Source organism: Perca flavescens, chromosome 10 (assembly GCF_004354835.1).
Source record: "Perca flavescens isolate YP-PL-M2 chromosome 10, PFLA_1.0, whole genome shotgun sequence".
Classification (NCBI taxonomy): Eukaryota; Metazoa; Chordata; class Actinopteri; order Perciformes; family Percidae; genus Perca; species Perca flavescens.
The window spans coordinates 23,905,448-23,930,556 of record NC_041340.1 but is presented as its reverse complement, the minus strand read 5'-3'; the positions used below and the strand labels follow the sequence as shown (position 1 = coordinate 23,930,556).

General features: G+C 40.5%; 1 protein-coding gene across 1 annotated transcript; it reads right to left on the bottom strand.

Annotated features, from left to right (window-relative positions):
- Window positions 1–3,225: 3,225 nt before the first annotated feature.
- Window positions 3,226–23,867, bottom strand: tspan17 (tetraspanin 17). Its single transcript, XM_028588708.1, has 8 exons — window positions 23,254–23,867; window positions 11,873–11,923; window positions 9,783–9,929; window positions 8,914–9,084; window positions 8,312–8,437; window positions 7,664–7,711; window positions 5,571–5,687; window positions 3,226–5,307 (listed from the first exon to the last, which is right to left on the bottom strand). Exons 1-8 carry the CDS (start codon window positions 23,338–23,340, stop codon window positions 5,242–5,244), a joined length of 813 nt encoding a protein of 270 aa, XP_028444509.1. The 5' UTR covers window positions 23,341–23,867; the 3' UTR covers window positions 3,226–5,241.
- Between the last annotated feature and the right edge of the window lie 1,242 nt (window positions 23,868–25,109).

Sequence of the window (25,109 nt, the reverse complement as noted above, 5' to 3'; positions counted from 1 at the left end):
AAATATAACCCCAGTTTCGTCAGGCAACGGGCTAATTCAACAAAATAAGGCACCCTTAGGCTTATAGCAACATTATGCTACGACAGGAACAACGCTCTAGAATTACTGGAAATGTTTGGATCACACAAGTAAGAAACAATCCTACGCAGACACCACTAGCATCTAATATTAGTTATTAAACACTCATAATATTAGTGTAGCCTCATCTTTATCTGCAACTGTGCAGACATGACATTCATAAACAGAATGAATAAGAAGAAAAAGACGCTGCGCAGCATTCAAGGGTTAAATTTAGAATTTGCCTTCTCATGATCGAGTTTCAACAAAATCATATGAAAACGTATGCACAACAATGGGTACGATAACCTACCGAACTACTCATGTGACAACCAGTTACGATAAGCTGTCTTTACGGTTAAATTTAGCGGAGAAATTGTTACTGTGAGCTGGGAACCGAGCACCGTGAGGTCCGCTCGTTTAAGCAGTTGCAGTTGAGTTTGGCCGACAAAAGGTGATCGTCACGCGCCGGCGACAGTTTAGTTTAGGCACCAAAACGACGAGTTCAGATTAGAAATAAGAGTGTGGTTTGGATTAAAACACCAGTCCCCATAGTACCCCTAGAAAACACAAGACTTTCACCCAGGGAACGCATGTTAAGTGTTACGATGAAAATCTTGTTTTTTTTCCCCTGGGACACAACTCCACCCCCCCGCTAAAAGCCCTGTGGACGAGAGTGCAGCTCGGGCCGCATTTTTCTGTCCGAACTCGACCCGAGCCCGACAGGCATTAAGATATTTATGTCCGAGCCCAACACAGTTAAAATCTCATTTTTTTCCCCCTCATACTAATGACGTGTACATGTAGCCTAATATGCACGTGTTTCGTTGTCACAGCTCCATAAAACAAATTTCCGCACACAGGAAGACGGATGCTAGGGTAATATTTTAAATTTATTTTAATCACAAAAACGAACCTTTGCATCAAGTGAAACAGGCCCATTGGCTACCTACGTTATACATTTTAAATGTTCAATGTCTTATCGCGCTGATGTGACCGAGCCCGATCCGAATCCAAACATCATTTCTAAGTATCGGTCCATACCCGTCCAGTCCGGTCGGGTCCCGTCGGACTCGGGTATCCATCCTCTACTGTGGACCACATCGCTCCTATACAGCTGCAGTCAATGTAGTCCGTGCAGCAATACATATGTGGGATACGAGTTAGAGTGCGTTACTTTTCGTAGCTATATTTACGAATGGTTCATGAGAACCGCCTGGTCAACGTTTTGAAGGAAGCTTCGAACTATTCGGTACAGCCCTACAAATGTCTCATGTGCTGCTCACTTGTGTAAGAAAAAAATCCACAGAAATTGACTTTGTATTTATATGCATAAAAGGAGTTTTGTTTTTTAAAGTTAAGTCAAACCATTCATAAATGCACATGTAGCAAACATTTTTATAATCAATAAAGAATTATCAAAACCTGGACAAAATCTTCATCATCCACATTGTTTAAAGCTACTGAAGAAGAGATTGAGAATTAAAACATTGTTTAACTGGTTGTTTCTGCTAATTTCAATTCTTTGTGATTGCATATAAGGTCTGCACACACACACACACCTGCAAACAAGAAATGGAATGCTCATCTGCTGTCATGCTCACTAGAGCAAATAAAAAAAAAAAGAACGACATCTAGAAGTAAAGACACTAAAGACAACACTTTATTTCACATTCCTAAGCTTCACTTGTCTTGTGCATAGCACTGTACAAGGGGACCAAGAATGTCTGACTGAGCGTGGAGCAGTAGGTCCGTGCTGATACAGACTTATACATTCATCCTATGCGTAAGGCTCCTCCTCGGGAATGATTTAACTGCCCACAGGGACAGCAGAGAAATTAAGAGGGCGTTTCATAATGCAAGGCCATTACAATAAAGGACAAAGCATAATTAGCATTGTTTTCTCCCTCCTCCTTTCCCCTGCATTAATACAGGAATACAAAAAACAGAATTACCCAACGCTGTTAAAAACAAACATACATACTCCAGAAAGTCACCTTTGTAGAGTATATGTATATTAAAGCCACACTGCTATAACAGATTATTATGGCATTATTGTCCTTATTACCAAGGTTACTGTCTGATTACTGGCATATCCATCCAGACACAGTGGTGGCTGCAGAGACAGAGCAGGAGTGATTTTTGTTTAAGAGCTGTAGCTCTGTACTGCAGCAGAACTGACAACCCCGTGGCATCCATCTGCCTTCAGCCAGATCCTCAGAATCACTCAAAAGGCAGCAGCCCACCATTTTATCATGTACAACACAGAATCGTCTCGCATGCATAAGCAGAGGGGTTTGTGTTTGTTTTTTTATGAGGGGAAAGGGGTGTCCAAGACCCTGAGCAAACACTTCCAATTAAGGGTGATTTAAGAAATATGTTAAAACTTCAAAAGATTTGTTGAACTAATTAATCACACATCATCTGTTTCAACCCACTTTTCAAAAGATGAAGCTAGAAAGGTATGGAGAGAAAATAAACACTGGTTTCATCCTGATCTTCTAGACTCGAGTGGGACAAATTGATATACAACAGTTAGTGAAATCAAAGAAGCCCACACACACACATTTAGAATAAACAGAGAGAAATCATGTTACATCAGGCAGCTGTAAGTTGCGCTTTATCCTGTAAATGTTTCTACATTTGATCTGAAAGGGGGGAATGTCTGTTTTCTCACATCGCTTGAGGCTCTAACTCACTGATTATACCTACAGCGCTGAGAAGAATGAGCCTCGCCTATGCAAACTCACCCATTTCAACTGAGAGAAGTCAATAAGATGCGTTGTGCTCCTCCTCTGGATCTATTCGACTGGCACATTCATGACACCTAAATTCAAATAATTGTGTTGCGTTTCTCTTTTTTCAAAACAAGCCGTGTTTAAAAATACATAAAAATGACAGGCTTTGAAACAGGTGCAGTCAGATCAGGTAGTGTTTTGAAGAGGGAGCATGTGGGTGAAAGCAACATGTGAGCACAGCAGATCATAAGGTGCCGTTACTGAACAAGCTCCATATATAGCAAATGCATATCTATATTCTACAGACCGACTCCGTGAAGCAGGAACAGTTTTGGTGTACTGCTCACAGAATATTAATGCTACTCATCTTTCAACTTATGTGCATTGCAATCCAAGACATTCTTTTTTGTTGTTGGTCTGAGTGTGTCTGTATTAAACCCCACCCAAATCATGCCTATGCTGTGTATCTGAAGGATACTGCTACAACCAGAAACAACTGTAGTGGTCAAATGCAGACAGAAATGTACAAAAGTATCAAGTCAACCCAGTCATATGATCAGAAACGATATTGTGTCGCGAAGATCATGAACGAAGATGACAAGCTGTGAGGGCGACTAACTGTATAATGGAATCCAAAAGTATTTTTTTGGATAATTAACAACAAAAGGGCGACAGGAGTACAAATTGTAAACTTGAGAAAGAACAAATAATCTGAATATTTTCTCAACCTGGAAACAATAACAACATAGCAAATTGTTTAAATTCCATCATGTTAGACTTGTTAGCTTGTTATCAATAATCTAGTCAACGTTAAAGCAGCATTCATGTTATATTGAGGCTTTTGCTAATATCGAAAAGGTAACAGCGTGTTTTTACTATTCTATTTAAAAACCAGTCCAAACAAAAGACGCAACATTAAATTAAAGATAAAAGCGATATTATAACATTTTTAATTTGCGTTTGACTTCTCATTTCAACTGGCATTTCCCACATAAAAAAGGGACAATAAATTCACATTTTGGCTATCTAGAAATGCTATTTCTTTCTTCCCGGCATTCCTAATAAAATCACAATTGTAGCCAGACAAAACCTTGGCAGTTTGCTTGTGGCCAGCTGATATTATTTGGTCAACAATAAGAAGCTATTTCAAAGTTGACTGTCAGAGGTAAAACGGGTGCCTGGTAAAGTCAAACAATGAACCCAGAATGAAAATGTGTGCCTATGAAAGGACAGGAAATAAAAAGGATGAATAAAGGACATTTATAAACAGACAAATATTCTTATTTCAATATGCAGAGGACAAAATATAAGACAAATGTGGTAACATAAGTCAAGTAAAAAAGGCCCAAAACCAGCAATCCCATGTGCCTTAGGGATGCTCAGAGATAAACAATAATCTCAACTATCATTAAACCCATTTCCCTGTATAGCATAGTCCTACGATCCTAACCACACCAGGCCATCCCATATAATACAATACAACATCCTTCAGTAAATCAACGGATAATACAATCACTGCAGGGCAGACAGGGTGACTTTCGAGGAACTGTCAGTGTTTTCTGCATTAAGTTAGTCCATCTAAATTCAACAGACATGGATGGAAAAAATAGATATGCTTTTAACCGGTGGCAGAAAGCATATCTTTTCGGCCAGGCCCTGAGGTATTGTGGGGCGGGGTGCAGAAATTCCATGTAAAGATCAGGAAGGAGACAAAGATATCACAGGAAATTAATGGCACTTCTTACATTTTGAGTTAGAATTGAAATCCCCTGAAATGGTTTGAAGTTGCAGATTTGACCAGCCAGTGTTCAGAGTCTTTTCAGTGGTCATAAAAGGTCACCATGGGAGAGAAAAACGACACAAGAGGGATCAATGTATTTGTTAGCCTACTGGCCAGCCACCCACGATTCCCTACAGCAGGAAGTGGGGACAAGCATGTTGTAGGCGGAGGTGTTCAATCCCTCGCTGAGTGGACAGAGGCTCTGTGACAATGTAACGCTTGACTTACTCTCTTTTTTTGTTTTGTTTCATCCATGGCTTCCAATCTCCCAGTTGACAGGAGTTCTTGTGCAACTGCACCCCATACATACACTTGTCCAAAGAACAAAAATCAGAAAAAGAAAAAAAAAGAAAGAATCTAACTATGAAGTAGGCAGGACTGTCCTCTGTATATTTGGGTTAAAATCCCAGCTGAGTGGCAGACAAAGTGTTGACTGTTTGGTTTGTGTGGGATATTCTTTTCCTCATACAAGTGTCACTGATAAACAGGGAAGTAAACTCTTTGTGTCTGCAAGTGTGAGAGTGTGAATGTGCTGCTTAGCTCAATGGCAAAGAAGACAGCGTTGAAGGTCGGCTCTCCGTCCTCAGCCGGGCGGGACTCTTTGTGTGCTGTGTTGACCTGGCTGGGCCTAAGGGGCGGGGTGTCTCCCTCACTTCACCTCTCCTATCACCAGTTGGCTTTGACAGCTTTGACATCACTCACCAGGTTTTGAGCAAGGCAGATACCAAAAATCTGCAGAGGAACACACACAGGACAATAGGTTAAGTGTTGCTTAGAGAAAATGAGATCAGATGTTACAGTTCCAAAAAGAGCAGACTGCTGTATTGCAGGGGTTTGCTTGATGTTACCCGTTGTCACCATGAGATGGCAGTGATAGAAAATTCAGAACCCAGACATATTGCTACTTTCAGGTAAACACCTCATTTCAAATGCAATAGGTTTCCTCATGTAAATGTTTGCAAGAAGAAAAACATCTACAAAAAAGGATATCTTACCTGCAAAAGTGCAATACCAACAAAGATTCCAGCTACAATGATCAGGTTGTCCTGAAGCCATTTCTCAAACTGTCCCACACAGCCCTTGGTATGGATATATTTCTGCCGGTCCAGGTCCTTTTGTTTTTTGAAAACAAACAAAAAAAAGATTAGAAGTAAATTAAAATTAAGAGTGAATACATGGTTTCTTAAAACCACATTAGAATGATCAGATTCCAGAAAGGACATTGGCCTTTTGCCTGATTTAAACAAGCATCTGAACTCTTACCTATGACTAATGCTGAACAAAGCAAACAACACAGATAGCATTTTGCCCAGTGACTCCTTCACTGCTGAGGAGGGCATGAGGAGAGAGTGATGGCTGAGTCAATCGTAGATTACAGCGCGTCAGTGTCTGGACATCATGGAAAATATCAAGGCAGTGTATTCAGTTTCTCTAAAGGACCCTGTCAGGGCTGAACAAACAGGCAGAAGCTGTTTCCTGTTAGCTGGCTGTTTATGTTGTCAGATTCAAACGATGATGTACATGGTCTATTCAGAGATGGACATAAAATGGTGTAATTTAGAGCTGCAAGGGGACTCAAATGGGGAGAGGGAATGGGTGTGAACAGGATCCTATACAATTCTCTCTTTGTTACTCTTCAAGACAAGTCAACCAGACAAACCCTTTGTTCTCTTTGCTAAACCTGAAAGCTAGCTGTCAACCAATCGGAGGTAAAGAGAGCCCCTTGGCAGCCAATAAAAAAAGCAGGAAACGCAATGTTGTTCTGGCTGTGAACTTCCTCTAAAGCTATTTCATCCCTCTGCTTTTTTTTGTGCTGCTGTCCTCCACATGTCTCTTCCTCTTCCCCAGCATGCACTCCATAAACAAGCTGGATAGAAACGTACTGCACATCCCTGATAGTTTCAGCAAAATGTCAAGGCCAGGGCGTTAGCAGAAGAGCACACAGAAAAAAATTAATTCATACCAACTCAGTGGCAGGTGGTTCACCGTATTACAGTGCGCCTAGCAACAGCAATCTTTCCGACTGCAGTGCAGTGAGTTGTAACCACCACACCCACACACAGAGGAAAAGGGAACAGACTGGCATAACCCACTGAGTCACCAATTACAGAGTGTAGTAAGGCTGCTCTCTAGGCTATAACTGGAGCCTAATTATCCCTGTTAGAAGAACAATCTGTTATTAAGGCAAGAAGCACGAAGAGGAGCCTGTGTGCGACTTAACCCTATACATTCTCTGTGTCTGCTGCATTGGCCAAATGTTTCTATGTACACTTCTATTTTGTGTGTTTAAAAAATAAAAAATAAATAAAAAAAAAGGAAATTCTTCCACATCTTTATCAAGAATATAAGTAAAGATGCTGTAAAATCTCAATTTGACTGGTTCCAATCAATGTAATTTTATTTAAACCATTAATACATTTTTACTGGGGGGTTTGAGACAAGCAATCAAGCCTAAAACAAATGAACCTGATTGCCACTCCACCCTCCAAGAATGCTTAGATTGTTTCAATCAAACAGGCTTGCAGCTTGTCAATCAGCTCGCCCTTCAGAAGTAATTCCACTCAGCAGCTTCAACGTCATTTTAAGGCTGACATTGCCTGCCAATCATGCTCCACTACTGCCACTGACTGTAGTGTGAATTAGGTTTTGGTTCTGCTACTATCATTTTTAAAGACTTTTTAAATCTTGATTTATTTGAAAAATAACAATAAAGCTAGGTCTTAAAGAATAAGAATAACTGGAGAGCGAAGTAAAACAAATATAGGGTTAAGTATATAGAGAGTCCTACAGATCTACAGAAGTGTTATAGTGCGTTCCATTTGTACTCGGAAGTCGGATTTTCCGAGGTCAAAGTCGGAAACGCTACCTGACTTCGGATTTCCGAGCTTGGAACTCGGACAATCACAGCTTAATGCGTTGTTATAAACTGGTATTGCTAACAATGGCTAACCTGGCTAGAGCTAACCCCACAACGAAAAATCCGACTTGTAAAAGGAACGCATTCAACTTGGGTGGGACGTCATTCCCAGCTTCGGACTCCAAGTTCCGAGGTAAATGGAACGCACTATTAGAGACCAGAGATACAAACCCCTTGAAGCCGAACATCATAACCACACTGCGTGTTGATGACATCCTCCTGTAAGAACAATACAAAAATGTGAGAATCATTTCCATTTCAACAACTGTTCACAGTGTTTGACATGTCGGAGTGACGAGAGGAGAAATAAATTAAGAACTGCCTGCTTCATAAAGTAACTTTATAACAACGTGTTGATAAGACAATGGTTCAACGGAGTATGGCTCCAGAATAATGTATTATGTGTATGTATTATATAGCTATATAGTAGAGTCATTATTTGTCTGAAAAATCCAAAATACTCTTTTGTACTCCATCATGTCCATTTTTCCGACTATTTTCTGAATTCAATTCTACAAGCCCTCAAAATGAATTAGAATGCTAAAAGAAATAAAAAACTAGTTTAGGGTTACATCTTAGGTTTCTTTTCATTATCGGTTAATCTGCAGATTATTTTCTCGATGAATCTTTTTGTCTATGAAATGCCAGAAAATGGTGAAAAATGTTAAAAAATGACTCAAACTATTATTGGATTATCAAGATAGTTGCTGATTAATTTTCTGTTGATCGATTAATCCTTACAGCTCTAGATTATGAATTCAAATAATGATATATAATCATGCCCGATTAATCATGCATTACTATGGTTGAATGACTCACAGCCGGGTCTTTGACACAGCAGGAGAAGGGGACTCCACAGCGTTCCCTACTGGGGTTCAGGTCAGTGCAGTTGAAGTAGATGTTCAGGTTCCAGTCGTCGGGCCCGTGAGCTCCGCAGCACGACCACTGAGACATCAGCAACAACAGGCAGAGATTAGGCAGCCAACTCCAGTTAACGGACAGATTTATTTTCTCTGATCTGGTCTTGAAACCTGGCTCAGGCCAGCTTGGGTGGGTAGCCAGTTTACTGTGGCGGGTAGAGACTATAGATAGTGAGACACAAATGGCGAGACAACAGCAGATCTAATCGCCTTTACAGTGTGCCATGACAGAGCCCAGTGTTTACACCCGGGAGCCAATTATCTAAACTGTCTCATTCATGTAATTGGATAATCATTTGAGGGAAATACCATCACATTAATCACAAGATTTAATCCACAATTGCAGTGCCTGACTCAGTCTCCTCTCTGCCCAGAACTTAGCTAAGCTGATTGAAACTCATATAAACAACAACCTTTCTAAAGAAGGGAGTGACTCCTTCCAGCTAAGAAAGATATTACTGTTAGTGACACACAAGTTATAGCCAGTAGGTGTGGACTCACATATTCCTGGGCAAAGTCAATGAGATTCTGCAAGTCTATGTCATCGCGGTAGGCCTTGACATTATTGTTGATAAAAAAGTTGAGCTGGTCTTTGATCCAGTCCTTAAAGACGAAGGCAAGAATCCCCGCAGTGAGCTCCAAGAAGAAGATCAAACCCAGGAACACGGAAAACTGGGAAGTACACAACACACACAAACATGAAACACACAAGCGCTTAAACAATAAATCTGTCACTTCAATCAGGGGATCTGGGTGTGCCAAAGAGAATCCTGTTTTCTAAAAGGATCAGAACACTAATAACGTGTTTCTTCATTCAAGCATTTCTTGTAAAATAATGAAAAAGCAACAACTCTGATGTAATGTTCCTGTGCAGGTCTGGTTGTAGGGCCTGTCCTGATTTGCTGAGTGAGAGTGTGGCAACAAAAACCGCAGTCCCAGAGGTGCCATTATATTTTCCCTTTACAGTAAATGTAGGAGGAGACGGGGCTAATGATAAATGCACAAAAGCCACATTAGCTCCTCGCTCGGACGCCTGACTTACTGCTGCTAATGGACATCGGCTGGACTTAATAGCTACTCAGAATCGCAGCCAGCAACAAGACAAGTTTGTCTCCGTCAGTCACATGTAGTTATCGATACAGCTGAACCCAAACAGATCAGTGCTTCTGATCACTGCTTTCTGATGAAACAGGACTTGGTTTAGTGAGGAGATAACACATATTTGTGCCATGCAAGCAGCATTTGGCTTGGGTGAGACAAAGTGACACCTTCTGCTGTGATAGGCTCATCTGGTGTGAACTGCAGAAATAGGGGGGTGTGAAGTGGGTGAAAATGGTGTCTGCGTTGGAGAAGTCGGGAGCTTGGCTTACAAATTTGAGCAGGGAAGTGTTCTCTCTGAGTGCTCCAATACAGCCAGCAAAGCCCAGGATGAACATGACCCCTCCTACGACGATGAAGAGCCACACGGGGTCAAAGCCCCCTAGGTCTGTTATGGTTGACAGATTGGCCAGCACGCCCTGAGGGAAAGGAAAAAAAAGACAAAAGAGAGTGGTTAATATTCTGACTATAATACATCCAAAATCCAACCTTAATATGTCTATTACAAGGTCCCATCAAAATCCCTCTCTCTTCAAAAACACACAGTTAACCTTGAAAAGAGATTGTGGTATCAAAAAGAAATAGTGAGAATTTAACTAATCACACAGCCAAGAGACAAGCTGGGGTTGCCCTGTTCAGAAATGCAGAAGCACAGCATAACAATCTATTAAAAAGGCAATACTGTTATTTGATTAGAATGGTATCTACCAAGTCTGTTGCTTCCTAAATACAATAACAGAGCCCCAGAGGGTTTTTTGATCAATTTATCTACAACACAATTTCACTCTCTGGCAGATCTCCGTCCAACCTATAAAACTAGTAACGTTTATCAGAAGAGGCACAGTTCAGAGCCTTCAGCAAACATTCACAAACGGACATCTGTCCTTCCTCTCTGCACATCCTGCCCTCACAGCCTCTGGGCCAAAGTGTATCCAACATTTTTTCCTGTCAGTCTCTGGTCTGCATCATGCCTACCTCTCATTCACACAATTATCTTGTTTAGGTTTACCTTGTTCAGCTTTGTAGTCCTTGTTTTTAGCCGTATGTCTATTTCTGTGCATGTACTTTGAGAGCAACAAAAAGCCAGGAGTCAAATTCCTTGTATGTGTGTCACACTTACTTGGCCATTAAAACTGATTCAGATTCTGGAATGACACCCTGACGTCAAAGAATGGGCTCCCTGGACGATGAGTCAATGTCACAGGGTAGCACATTAGAAGGAGTGCAGTTGTGTGTGTAAAAAAAGCATGTTTCAGCAAGTGTTCATCTATAACGTGTGTTCCGTGTTCGTGCATTTGATCCCACCAGGGTAAATGTGGGCGCCTGCTCTTTCAGTTCTGACATCCTGTTTGCATGTCACATATAGTGCACAGTTCAAACACTTGCAGCTAAAGCCCAAGAAGCTGAAATCTCATACTGTTTAAATTCAGCTTCAACTGCACTGAGCTAAGGGACAGCTATAGCATAGAGGCATAACTGCATTATTGTGTTTTTATGGCACTCATGCAGAATGAAGTGCCTTCATTTGAATTTAAGCATGAAGCCCAGAAACAATGTAGCCTGGATGTTTTCTGGCTGAACGCAGCAGGCTAGAAACTAATCATCTTAGTCACCGAGACCAAAACTCCCCATTATGCCTTTCCAGTACCCGCTATTCATGATTCGGCCTAATCCCTTTAAATTATTCATGCTGTTCCACCAAGGTACTCCGGTGCAGGCCTATTTGCACAAAGTTCATGACCAGACGTAACGAATCAGTACATGCTTCCACGCTGGTGCAGCCTTTACTGAACAGACTGGTACAATTTCTAGCTAATTAATGAACAAATTGACTGTTAACTCAATTGGAAGGAGTTTTAAATGTGGCCATGATCCACTGCACATGAGAAGCTAATGGCAGCATCTGATCTTTGTAGCTGGTATACGGTGGTAAACAATAAGTAGTTCCCATGGAAATTTGAGGCATTCATTTTGTGACGGGCAGAGGCATTAAATTCCTGGTGACTATGTGTCAAATGAGTTGGCAATGTTGGTCTTATGGCTCCTTATTTGTAGCTATGCCTATCACTAGCTTCAACAGCCACAAATCACACATAGGGTGCAGCAACATCATTTATTTCCTAAGAGTCAAGTATGACATGTTTACCAGGACTATTATCATGCAATATGCCTTTAAGTGCTACAAAGCATTACAGGAATAGTGCCTCTATTTTCCACGCCACTTCTCTTAAAAGCCCTGTTTTCATCTAATCTCTCGCCTGCAAATTGTACTTCCATCTTATTCCCGCTGGAATGTGGAGAAGAATTTTAGCTATGCTGTTGTACTTCAACAGTATGTTTGTGTGCATGTGTTTATACTTACCTTCTCCGCCCATGCCCACAGGCCTATGCCCAAGAATGCAGCTCCTAGTAACTGTAAAACAAAGCACAGAGAAGGCTTGACTGTCAGACGGAAATGGTAAAATAATGAAGACAAATATTTTAGACTTAATTAGCATCAACTAAAGTTAAAGATAGAAAAAAAGAAAAACTCTCTCAGTGACAAATAATAGAACTGTATCAGAAAAATGTGGATGTGGTGGGTTCACTTTTGATTTACAGCGTGTCTCCCTGGCAACATATGCACACAACCCAACAACAACCTGTCTGTTGTTAAACTCCGATTGATCCATAGTAATCCATGATATCACCCTTTTCCAACAGCCTCACCCACATCAAACACACGAGAAGGGGGGCACAGTCAAATCTCTCAGTGAACATAACCAGTACTCTTCTAAAAGTGTGCTCATGCAGAACTCCATCATCATTTATAGGAAAAAGCTAATTGAGAACATTGGCTTTAGGAACCTTTAACAAAATTGACTTCTGAGAAGATGTTTGAGCTTGCTGTGAACAGAGTGAATCATTACATATGTAGGTTATTGCAGGTAAGAGTCATTGCACTGGGCCACTTAAGAGGCTGGAGAATCTGATATCCTGAGAGTTAAGGAAAATCCCTTTGGCATTAGCCTCCCGTCCAAGTGAAGGATGGATGGATGCAAGACTCACAGATTACAATAAGAGAACTTCAAAAAAGAACTGGGTGACTGCTTGAGAGGGCCACAGTACCGGACCACCCTATGTAAAGAAACAACATTTAAGAAAACAACAGTTAAGGCTTATACTAACCAGAAAGCCTGCAAGTAAAGAAAATCATCATTTCTGGGTAGTGTGGTTTTACTCCTATAATGTTATTGTCTACTCAACTGCCTAGCTGCCACAAAATGTCATTCCTTAGAGATTTGGGACGGTAATGAACTTAACTGAGGCGCACTATAATGGCAGAGCCTGAAATATAATAGCGCCATTGAAATTGGATTAAATCATATTGTTGAGAAGCTGATTAAATCTGGGGAAGCAGGTAAACTGATGGCAATCCGTCAGCACGCATAACAAGTCCAACAATGTGACAGTATGCAACACGACAACAGCAATTGTGAGGGGTTGCTGCAGGGTTGGTCTGCTGGTTACATAAAATGTTGTAGTGAAGGGTGTGGTGGCTTCAGATGGAAAGTGACATGCAGGAAGAGTCGAGGTAAACATGTGGCGATCACGTAGGAGAGATTAGATTGACAGAGTAAGAGTATTGAACCATTTAGCCTCGGACTTTAAATAATCCACGGAGATTAAAAAGGAGGGGACAAAAACACAGAGAGAGAAAACAACTCTCACGTTACAGCCTGGAAACGTACTACTACACAGCTCCATCTAAAAAGTAGAATGTTACATGTTATGGTTCTTAAGATATTCTGGTTAATTACCAGTAGTGAATGCTTATTCACAATTAATTATATAAACATGGAATAACTATTTTCATTGTAAACCAAAGAAAATCTCTAAATGTTGCCAATATTCTTGGATTCTTAACTGGGAAAATTAGAACAGGGATATAATTTACACTGTGCTATGAAGACTAGCTTCAGACAGACTTTGTCAACAGGAAACCAGGAAGAGTTGATTAAACTGGATGGGTAATATCTGCTCACATAAAAAGCGTGTATTTCCTTAACAATGGTTAATATTATCTACCATTGATACACTTGGAAAACATTTAAATTTGTCATAATTAGCCAGACATCATTAAGAACAGCTTGAGTGGGAACATTACCAGGATCTAGTGATGGCGTTGAGTGCTTCAAAACTGACTGCTATAATGTGGGGAGAGCAGACATTTCTGGTGATACCAGAGTGGCAGAAATGCAACATATAGGGAACAAAGAGCACAGAATCCATACTGAATGATGGTAGGCTCTGTCATTACTGTTTATCGTGCAGCAGTCCATGTTAATTATAGGTACTTAAAATACATACACAACTACTTATGGCTAATGCAAACATTTAATTGGGTTCAGTATGGACGCATCGCACTGTCATCTCCAATCTCTCCTGTGAACTATCCAATGAGGCAGAAAGAAAAATTATCCTTATTCACTCTGGTGCTTTTAAAATAAAAAACTAAAAAAACAGCTAGACACCAGAGAAGTACAAACCCAAATTCAAATGAAGTTGGGACATTGTGTAAAACGTAAATAAAAACAGAATACAATGATTTGCAAATCCTTTTCAACCTATATTCAATTGAATAAACGACAAAGACAAGATATTTAAAGTTCAAACTGATAAACTTTGGGTTTTTTTTGCAAATATTCACTCATTTTGAGTTTGATGCCTGTAACACATTCCAAAAAAGCTGGGAAAGGGGCAACAAAAGACTGTGAAAGTTGAGGAACGCTAAAAAAAAAAAAAAAAACACCTGTTTGGAACATTCCACAGGTGAACAGGGTAATTGTCATGATTAGGTATAAAAGGAGCAACCCCAAAAGGCTCCGTGGTTCACAAGCAAGGATGGGGCGAGGTTCACCACTTTGTGAACAGCTGCGTGAGCAAATAGTCCAACAGTTTAAGGAAGGAATATAGAATAAAGGAATTTCATCATCTATAGTCCATAACATTACCAAAAGATCCATAAAATCTGGAGAAATCTCTGCACGTAAGCGGCAAGGCCGAAAACATTGACATTGAATGCCCGTGACCTTCAATCCCTCAGGCGGCACTGCATTAAAAACCAACATCATTATGTAATGGATATTACCAAGTGGGCTCAGGAACACTTCGGAAAACCATCGTCAGTTAACACATCTGCAAGTTAAAACTCTACCATGCAAAGCGAAAGCCATCAACACCCAGAAATGCCGCCGGCTTCTCTGGGCCCGAGCTCATCTGGGATGGACTGACGCAAAGTGGAAAAGTGTGCTGTGGTCCAACAAGTCCACATTTTAATTAGTTTTTGGAAATCATGGACGTCATGTCCTCCGGGACAAAGAGGAAAAGGACCATCCAGATTGTTATCAGTTATCAGAAATTAGTCAATATTTGCAAAAAGATTATAAATTCAATTATAGATTGAAAAGGATTTGCAAATCATTGTATTCTGTTTTATTTACGTTTTACACAACGTCCCAACTTCATTGGAATTAGGGTTTGTACTTCTACATGTATTATATGGCCAATTCTGTTATTAATTCCGGTCAAAAATACCTAAATGCACATCAAGTTGCATTTCCCAGTGCTACAACTTGAGGCAACCTTGGAAGGCAGCATTAAGTGAGACAGCTATGGGAGGTATCCATGCCTGGTACCTTGCCATTTTGGCTTACTATTTCTTCCACTATTTCACAATGTGTTTCTCTCCCACTGAATAGCTCCATTAACTTTATTTATAAAGCACACTCAATAATTGAGACCCTTTTTGGAAACTACTAGACGAGTAGAATGAAACACTCCTTTTTAGGGAGGCCAGACTGCTGAACAAAACTAAACTAAAATTCACAACTAAAATGTAGTCAATTTAAGCACAAACGAAAAATGAAGCTCAACTAAATGCATTTTCATTTTGATCACACTATTAAAACTGACTAGACCTACCGTTACTTCAAAGTATCACTAAGCTGTGAATTTTCTTTTAAGCCTAACACACTATTTAACATGTAAGCATATTTGTACCGTTATTATGTCTTTTAAAGCCCTATCTGCAAACCAAACTTGCCTCACGAGACAAAAAGGTTTCGATCAAAGTGAATTTGACTGAATGAGTACACTGAAACTGAACTTAACCTGCCTTTGTACAGTGCTTGCGTTCTTTCCTTTTATCTAACTTATCCCACAGTGTGGGTAGCCAGAGTCAAATTCAGGTCACTTGGTGGCACTGAAACACATTACCTGTGCTAAACTCTGTCAATGCTACCCTGAGACTAAAATGTTCTACAGATAATCTCTGCTTTTAAGTGAGCAGTAAATAAAAAAAACTAAGTGAAAATTAAACATAAAAATGCTAATTTTACATGAGATCCACATAATATTTATCTCCTTGTCAATTCAACAGTAAAACCAAGAAAAGCACAGTTCTGCATCTTTCTTCTTGCTTGGTTTATACTTGATTGCTTCTGTTTATTTGGAGACAAGAGGTTTTAAAAGCCCATCAGGATTTGTTGCTTTAAATCTCACCTGCTCTAGTAAGTCATTTGTTTCCCTTACTTCTGTACATTTGTATCATTCCATCTAATCTATCTCCCTTTTATCCCTAAGCAAATAAACAAAGTCTGGAACTAGATGTCCCTGTATCCGCCTAGTTATTCAAATTAGGATTTTCAGGTTATCTTTTTGTCAAGTGCTGCCGCAAGATGTGTGTGTCCCAGAACGAGGGCTTCCTTCTCCATGTGGACAGAGAGATTATCAACACTTGAGAAGATGCCTCCCTGAGCCAGCTGATCCCATTAACCTCAACTAACTAGCAGACAAACCAAGCTCCACGCTGCCTGGACACACACAAATACACAGAGTATAGACTTACTCAAGTGGGACTGCCCTTTCACTGACTCCCTTAAAAGCTGAATCTCTAATGTGGCCGGCCGTGTGAACGCAGCTATTCTTGACGATATGATATCAATGGCATTGGTAACATAGTGAATAAAATGTGAAGCTTACACAGATTTTTGCATTCACACTTCTCAACACTTGGTAGTGCAAAATCAATGTATGAATTTGGCTGAATAATTACAACAGCATGTAACTAGAGATGCACCGATCACAATTTTCTAGGCCGATTTCCCATTGAGTTTGACCTGCCGATACTGATTTTAGCCGATTCCGATTTCATTTTTTTCTAACCACTTTACAGCACACACAGATATTTATTTTCCATCTTTATTATTTTTTGTCTTCTTCACACATGCTGAAGAATTTCCAAACAGCTGTTTGTTGCAGGTTAATTCACGAGGTTTCCTACGTGTGCGTTCTTTTTATTATCGATTAACCTGCCGATTATATTGGTTTTGCCAAGAAGTTGTCTGTGAAAAGTGAAAACGGCCGTTCTGATTTCCCAGAGCCCAAGGCGACGTATTCAAATTCTTGTTTTGTTTGATCAAAAGTCCAAAAACCCAATATATTCATATAGCAATTCCATTAGACAAAGAAAATGCTCCCATTTGAGAAGCTGTAACCAGCTAATTTAATTTATAGATCAACAAATTGAGTAATCACCTTATTATTTCAGCTCTACTATACGCACAGGCAAAAGTCTACTAGGATTTCTTCCATTGCCATCAGAGATGCATAAACACAGCAGGTGGAAACATGAATCCCAGTCAATCTCTAAATGTGGCCTGAGTGACGTGTCCTCAAATGGCTGTATTTACACTTGATTCTTTACAGCTGTCCACCTTCGATGTGATAACCCAATGTCCCTTTCAGACACTTATAACTGTAGGATTTGATCACCTGGTCTCTCAGCGCAATTGACACCATCTTCTCGACGAGAAGCTCGGGGGAACCTGACTGCCCTGCCGGGACCTTCGCAGCTGGCTACACGATGGACGCGTGGGAGAGGTGGCGGGTCGTGTGTCTGGCGGTTCTTTCCGTGGAGGACATTGAAGATATCTACCTATTCGGAACCATGACAACAGGTCTTTTGCTGATTGGCTCAGGCACTGCCCTGGTTTATCGAGAAATTAAGAAGAAGACGGGAACCGAGCAAAATACCAGGCTGCCCGTCATGGTTGAAGCCGTGGGCAGAGCTGTCGGAACTCAAATTGTGACTTTGACCACCATGAGCCACAAATTGGATACTATGATCACCATGGGCCAAAAATTGGATACCATCTTGGAGAGACTGTCAGCTCTGGATAGGCTGGACAACATCTTGGGGAAACTCACGGTTTTGGCAAGGAAATTTGATCGATACGGAGACCAGAGGGGACATTTCAGAGAAGTTGAGAGTGACTAACTGCGGCCCTAAGACAAAACAAATTCCAATCTTATCTTTTTCGGCTCCCTGAACCAGCGCTGGCCTTGGCCGAGGCCGGTGTTGAATAATCACCTCCCCCTGGAGCACTGCAGCGAGGCACACTCTTAAGTTCCCTACCCGATTCCCACAGACACCTGTTGATTGTTGACTCGGACTGGGTCCTGTTTCAACTCCATGGCAACCGTCTGTGTATCGCAATGACAATCGTGCGGACTGAGAAAACCAGATTACGGGGGCCAGACGTAGCTTGACTACTCAGGCCTACATACACACGAACTCTTACATATATACAGATATGCAATCACCCCCCTCCCCCAATCCAGCACCTTCACCGCTTCTACCCCCAGGGAGGCGGGCGGGTCTGTGACCAGCACCTTTGTTTGGCTGCAGGACCAGATGTCTGCTTGCCTGTGCTGGACTACCTGCACCCCAACACCCCCCCTCCCCCATGCCCCCCAAAGCTCCCCTCACCCATTGCGTGTCTTGTGTGCCCTTGTATTGGTTATGTGCTTATGTTGCTGAGGTGTTTTTTTCCTGTTCCCACACTGTGCTCCTAGTGGGGGCATAGTCTGGGAGTTGCCTTTTTCTCCTCGTCTCTCCTCATGTCATGCTGTATTTTCTTTACCCAATGTATGTTTGTATGTACCTTGTAAAGCGCTTTGTTGGTTTCTTATCTGTGAAATGCGCTCTATAAATAAAATTGGATAGGATTGGGTAGCTGGCTACACACAGCCTGCATCCAACCAACTCAGCAACTTGGTTACAGCTTAACAAGCTCTTAATTACAGCAGGCAGAACTTCCAAACAAAATATGATTAATTAAGTGGATGTGAGGAAGGTGTCTATTGTAAGGATGAGAGAAGGTACACCCTAAAAAATGCTGGGTTATTTCATCTACCCAACCGCTGGGTTATGAAATGTTTTACCCATTATGGGTTATTTATATGGAAGTTGGGTTATTTTGTGCAACTCATGCGTTGAGTCAAAATCCATCAACCCAACATACATCGGTTGACCCAGCACTTGGGTTGTTTGTGCTTCGAACGTCATCAGATCATCACCAGAGTCCACACACACCGAGCGCTTGTCACAGCAGAGAACCAGTCTGGTCATCCAACGAGGCAAATAAATAATAAAAGGTTTGTGTACACTAGCTAAATGTCTAATTCACATTGTCTGTGTTGCGTTACCTATTAAAGTACTATCTTTATATTGTGAGGCTAGTTGGTTAGTTTGGCTAACAACGTAGCTAGCTAACGTTAGCCATTTAGCCGTTATCATGGAAGCATGGATAGCCTACAGCTTATCCGTTTGGTCTGAATTATATTAATGAATTAATGAAACAAGTTCATAATGCCCATGGGCATATGGTCATGTTTATTGAGTTCACCAGGCTAATTTGCCAGCTAGTTTCAAGCTAGCCAGGTGATTCGCCAGTTAACAAACTATCTAGCTAGGTTTACTAGCCAATAGGCTGTCAGTTAGTTTCTTTGCTAGCTATATTATTTTAACTGGCTATAAATGAACGCGCTTGTTTTTCCTGAAGCTTTTAATGTGAAATGTGAAGGCATAACAGTGTATGACTGATTAAAGTATGTAAAAACAGTGAGATAACCTGATATGTCTGACTAAATGCATTTATGTGCATTTATTTAAGTAATGTGGTGACCCACAATAGATAAGAACAAATGCGTATTTAAAATGGCGGCTTGGCAAACGACAAGGGCCACTTGAGTTAAGGGTTAAGAAATATATAATAAAAAGTTTGGGAACCACTGCTGTACTGTTGTACTGACACTCGTGCCCTGAAGGCTATGCTTTGAGCAGCCACAAATATTCTTGTAAAAAGGTAAAAACAATTCACATGCATGCAATTTGTCATATAAATTGTATAGGTAGAGAGGGAGGATTGTGATGCTAAATAAAATGGCTGTTATCTTCACATTGGATTACATTCTGCTGTTAGTCTGCATTGCTTTTACATGGTGATATCTGAATAGTTAATACAATACCAATTGTATCTTTGCTTAAGCTCTTTTTGTGTTTGTTTCAGATCAATGAATAGCTTTGTCATTAACACTTTGACAGAGTGCCAGACCTTGTCGAAAGATTTAAAAGGTAAGAAATATGTTTTCCCATCCACAGCATATCAAGTCTGCATTGCTACTAAAGCCCTTTTCAGACATGAATTCTTATGAAATATAATTTCCTCTTTTTTTCAATAGCTTCCACGTAATATGTCAAAGTGACTCCAATAGATGAATAGAGCCGGCCACTGGATTCCTGGAGGAAAGGCTGCGGAACGTCAGGAAGCGGCTGAGATCAACCAGCAGGTCGCAGAGCACGGCACAGACACCACCACAAACGCCAGATGATGGCGCTCTAGCAAGGGCTCTCATACCAGGTAATTATTAAACTGAAAAATTATTTGATGAAGCAAAACATCCATATTTCAGTGAATGACAACTTTCTTGATCTTTTTTACAGAATGTACCATATCAGACGAACGTGGGTCACAGCTTAAACAATGGTTGAGAAATAATTCTCAGCCCCTCAACCAGATAGAGAACTACATGCCGAACACAGCAGTCTACAGGGCCAAGTGGATTAGGGACAACAATTGGACCATCGATCAGATCCTCGAAGAGTTCCCTCACCTAATGACCAAAGGCATGGTAGGTATAGGGAAATATGATCTTACATATAAGGATGCATTGTTTATAATGTTTTATTAGTGTGCCACATTGAATTGGTTTTAAAAATGTGTTTTCCATTTTATAGATTGCACAGGCTTGTCCTGCATGCTTGATGCTGCATCAAAGTTGTTTGAAACTTGGTCACGTGAAATGCCAGGAGGGGAGTCTAAGTTTATTCAAAGTAGAATACTTGCTTGCAAGTAGAGCTAATGGCTCTTAATAGCAGCTTTTTAATAGGAATTTGAATTTGTTCACTATAGACCTGTTGAATGTTCAGCCAGTTCATTCGTAATTGTTGTTTTGCTCTGAATGTTTTCCTACCTGAGTGATATGAACTGCACCAGTTCCACTATATTGTTGATATAATAATTTTTTTTCAAAGATTCCATTATGTTGTTTTGTTTTTGTATTGTTTAAGCATGTATTCTGTTCTAGGTTTGTAGTTTAACAGTTTTATTGCAATTTATTTTCTTAAATTGTACTGTAATGTGTTAGAATTAATCTGGCATATGGGTTAATTTTGCCCAGCATTCGGGTACACTATATAACAAATATGTCGATGAATCAACCCAGAATTGTAATTAATTTGACCCAGCATTTGGGTACACTATATAACAAATATGTAGTTGAATCAACCCAGAATTGTAATTAATTTGACCCAGCATTTGGGTAGAATATTTAACTCATCTGTTGGGTTAAAAATGACCAACCCATCTTGCTGGGTCAAATTAACTACTGTTGGTCAGGTGCAATAGTGATCCAGCGGTTGGGTTATAAAACAACCCAAGTTGGGTTATTTTTAACCCATCATTTTTAAGTGTGTACGTCGTTCTTGGGTGAGAACGTCTGGCTGTTAACAGCGAGCTCGGGTGCTGGAAGAATTCACACAGAAAAGGAGGCACTAGGTTTTACTGCTCTATTTTGTTCACAAAATTTAGGGTCTTACAAGCATTCTGTCTTAATTTAGGCAGCATTTTCAAGCCTGACAAGATCACTATTGGAAAGACAAATGGGTTGATTTGTAGAGAATAAACCTCATCTCTCTGTATCTCAGCAATGCACTAGCGTGTCTGTCAAATCCTGTTTCGCAGCACCACAGACAAGAGAACATCTTCTAGCAATTATGAACGGAAACAGCCAGCGAGCCGGAACTTGTTCTACAGTTTTACAGAGAGCTTAGACCCAGGACTGTTAGCTTGGCCTGAGTATCAAAACAGTCTGAAAGAACCCAATATGAGTCAGAGAACAACACTATAGCCCTATGACTCAATATTTCCTATCCGATTACTTAGTCATATTGAATGACAGAACTTTTCATTTGTGAGGCCAATTGTAAAATGAATTAGTGCATTTCAAAAAAAAAACTTCGGCCTGTGAAATGTTTGGCAGTTCATATCACCTTGGTTTCACACAATAAACATGACCGAGATTATAGTGTGATATTCGTCCTACATTTTGAAGGGTAGTGTTGAGAAATGAAAAGGTGGTGACGAAAGGACGAGGAATAGGACAAGATCCAGTTGCATGTGGATCCCATGTGCCCGTCGAGATGAGTCCGTCAGAACAAGCATATGAGGGGAGAAAACACAGAATCACACCCTGTCGTGTCTCTTCCCCCCCCACCTGCCCACCCACCCAGTCTTTGTTATCACCATCCCTCTTTGTGCGTTAGTGGGTGTGTGAGTGAAAGAAACAATGCTGTCCCACAGAGCCGAAGCACTATAATGGTGGATGTAGTGAAAAGGGGTGCTTGAAAAGAGCAGGGATGGGTGGTATTCAGGCCCGTGTAGCCTTTTCCTTCCAGTGTGTGGGAAGACCCTCTGGGGCACACAGACACGCCATTTCTTCACCCACAGACATTATAATACACCAGCCGCCCAGATGCAATGCAGACGGGTGAGGAGGGTGGGGTGAAGGAAACTGAACAGAAGAACTTTTCAGACTGTGGAGGGATAAATATGGGGGGAGATGTGAAGGAGATGTGGGCTCACTTGCCACTGGTCTAACAATACAGAGGAGACATGTCATTTCTCAAACACAATGGTACCAATCCTTACTGCCAAGTCAGAGCAGGGAGAGAAACTAGCACCAGCACAGCTTTTGTCTGTGTAATTGTCTCGTCACCAGCTACTCTTAAAGATATTACAGCCATCATAGTCTTCTAGAAACGATAAGGTTAGTTAGCCAATGAAGTATTTAAAGCGACTGGTTATATTTCTGACTTAGCTAGCTTAACGCCAAAAGTTAATTTCAGAGTTTCATCAAAGGAAAAGTTGCAGTTGCCCAAAGGCCAATAAAGAAAACCACTTGGGGAAAAAGTGAACGTCTGTTAAAAGAAGCGAAATTTAATATTTTAAAGTCGTTACAAGAATTATAGCACACCTGACTAGCTACTATCCTTCGCCAAAAAGTAACGTTAATTAGCTAGTAACTTCCTCTAGGACACTCCAGTAAACAATCTGTTATGCAAGTTACCACACATAAACAACAACACATGGCAGGAGAAAAGCTGATTTAATACTTTAGTAACTGAAATGATATGTGTATTACTGACACCTCAGGGATCTTTAAGTTCAAATTCGCCAACATAAACAGTGCTAACGTTAAGCTAACTTTACCAGAATATTGAGACTTTAACTAAGCAACATTAGCGTTATTTACTTATGATATCGACAGACAAACCATACACAGACTGTATTTACTTACCCAGAATAAAATGTTGAATCCAAATAAAAAGTATTTTACGCAGCAGCTGACTTCGGCTCCTTTAAAGTGACGGTGTTTTCTACTCATTCTTCCGAAGATAGTGGTGGCTAACTGGCAGGCTAACTAGCTAGGTAACTAACTACTACGGTTGGTACTTTAAAGGCTTAACCAAAGCTGCAGTTCTTGAACAAATGAAGCCAAGGTTAACTGGCTCCATCAGCTACACAACGCCGAGTTTACTCGTCGGACAGCATTAAGTAAATCAAACATATGCGGCTAATTATCTGTTCCTCGCTTTAACTATTAGCTTGCTAGGCCAGCTAGCTCGCAACTTATATGGTTAGCATTAGCAGCTAACAACAACAAATGCAGGGACACTTAAGGCACCGACATTCATCTGCAGTTGAGTCGATATTCAAACTGCCTGGCGTTAATTTCGGAGCGCACACCGGGAGATAGAGATAAAGCTGATGGCCTTTCAGCTAAACTCGATTATCTCTGTTGCCGCATCGTCCATAGGAATCTTCATCCTTGTTGTTTTGTGCTGTAAAACAAGCCCCTGCTGTCAAACGAGGAAACCACTGTGCGCTGACTTTCGCCCTTTTCACCTCAAGAGCGGCCTCTTGTGTCTTAATGAATACTTTCACTTTACTGGGTGGACAGCAAAATGAGGACGAGCTAAATCATCCTGAATTGAGCACAGAGAGGTTATAAGCGCTGTATTTCAAGTTAATAGATGCATAGGTGCAGCAGGAATCACAGAGGTTTATAATTTAATCCATGCAAAATAGAGGGAAAATGATCCAGAGTATCCAGTATACAGTATTTTGACATGGTTCACAGGCTACCTTGTAGTTCATTTAGCTATCCACAGCAACTTAGTTCCATTTAACAATAAATTATTATTATACCATTCTTTATCTTATGGTGTCATTTATATTTGGCAACACAAATCCGTAAAAAAGAGAGGAGAGTTGTCTAAGGGAAACTGCTCAGCTTTTGAATATGAGCTCCCAAACCTGACTATATGCCACCTAATTTTCAGTTCTCTTGCAAGCCTTTCCCTTTTTGAGTTGAATGATCTGATATCTAACACAGAGTTATTACACTATTTTCCCTTCAACAAAGCGGCTTTGCAGAATCACATTAGTTGAAATCATGGAATGTAAGAAGTGAGCATCCAGGAGTTGGTACTGGACTGAAATTTATATGATAAAAGTATTCTTAATGTGGACACTGACACTGGGAAAGTATAGGAGATGACAGAGTTTGATTTGTCATAGCAGGAAAAGCACAGGTGTAAATAATAACATTAACCATGACTGCATTTAGTTATTCCCTGTGGCTATGACATGTTAAAATGTCTGCAGTGAAAAATCTCAGTTTGGAATTACATTAATTTCTTACTTTGATAAGGGGATACTGAAGTGAAACTGTATCTTTAATTTCCACTGTCCTATTTTTCTTGCCTCTTTTTAATTACTATGATACATCTTAAAATATATAGATCATAAGATATGTGAAATGTTTATTTTTAGAAACAGTTGCATGTGTACTCAAACAGTTCAGTGTTGCCTCATTTGAACTTCTGTCTGGAGTCCTACAGATGGCAGTCTATGAACCTGTGATGAATGTGGCTTTAGTTTTCTTTTTACCCTGAGGAGTTGCTGTAAGGGACATTTCAGGCCCTCTATCACCTTGACTATGTAGGATGTTGCACTGACAGGTTAGTATGACACAAGACTGTAAAACTAAATAAATATGTCTACTAATGTGGTGGGTGATACTGTACATCTGTCAGTACTTACTTTAAGAACCTATTCAAAGGGTAGTCCTCTAGTTATTAAGTTGTAATT

Bases quoted from the DNA above. Each gene is read 5' to 3' on its own strand.
- tspan17 (XM_028588708.1), bottom strand. From the start codon at position 23,340: ATGAGTAGAAAACACCGTCACTTTAAAGGAGCCGAAGTCAGCTGCTGC. The intron at 9,930-11,872 runs GTAAGTATAAAC...CCTTTCCCTCAG, and splicing joins TGTGGGCATGGGCGGAGAAG to GGCGTGCTGGCCAATCTGTC. The intron at 8,438-8,913 runs GTGAGTCCACAC...CTGATGTCTCAG, and splicing joins TTGACTTTGCCCAGGAATAT to TGGTCGTGCTGCGGAGCTCA.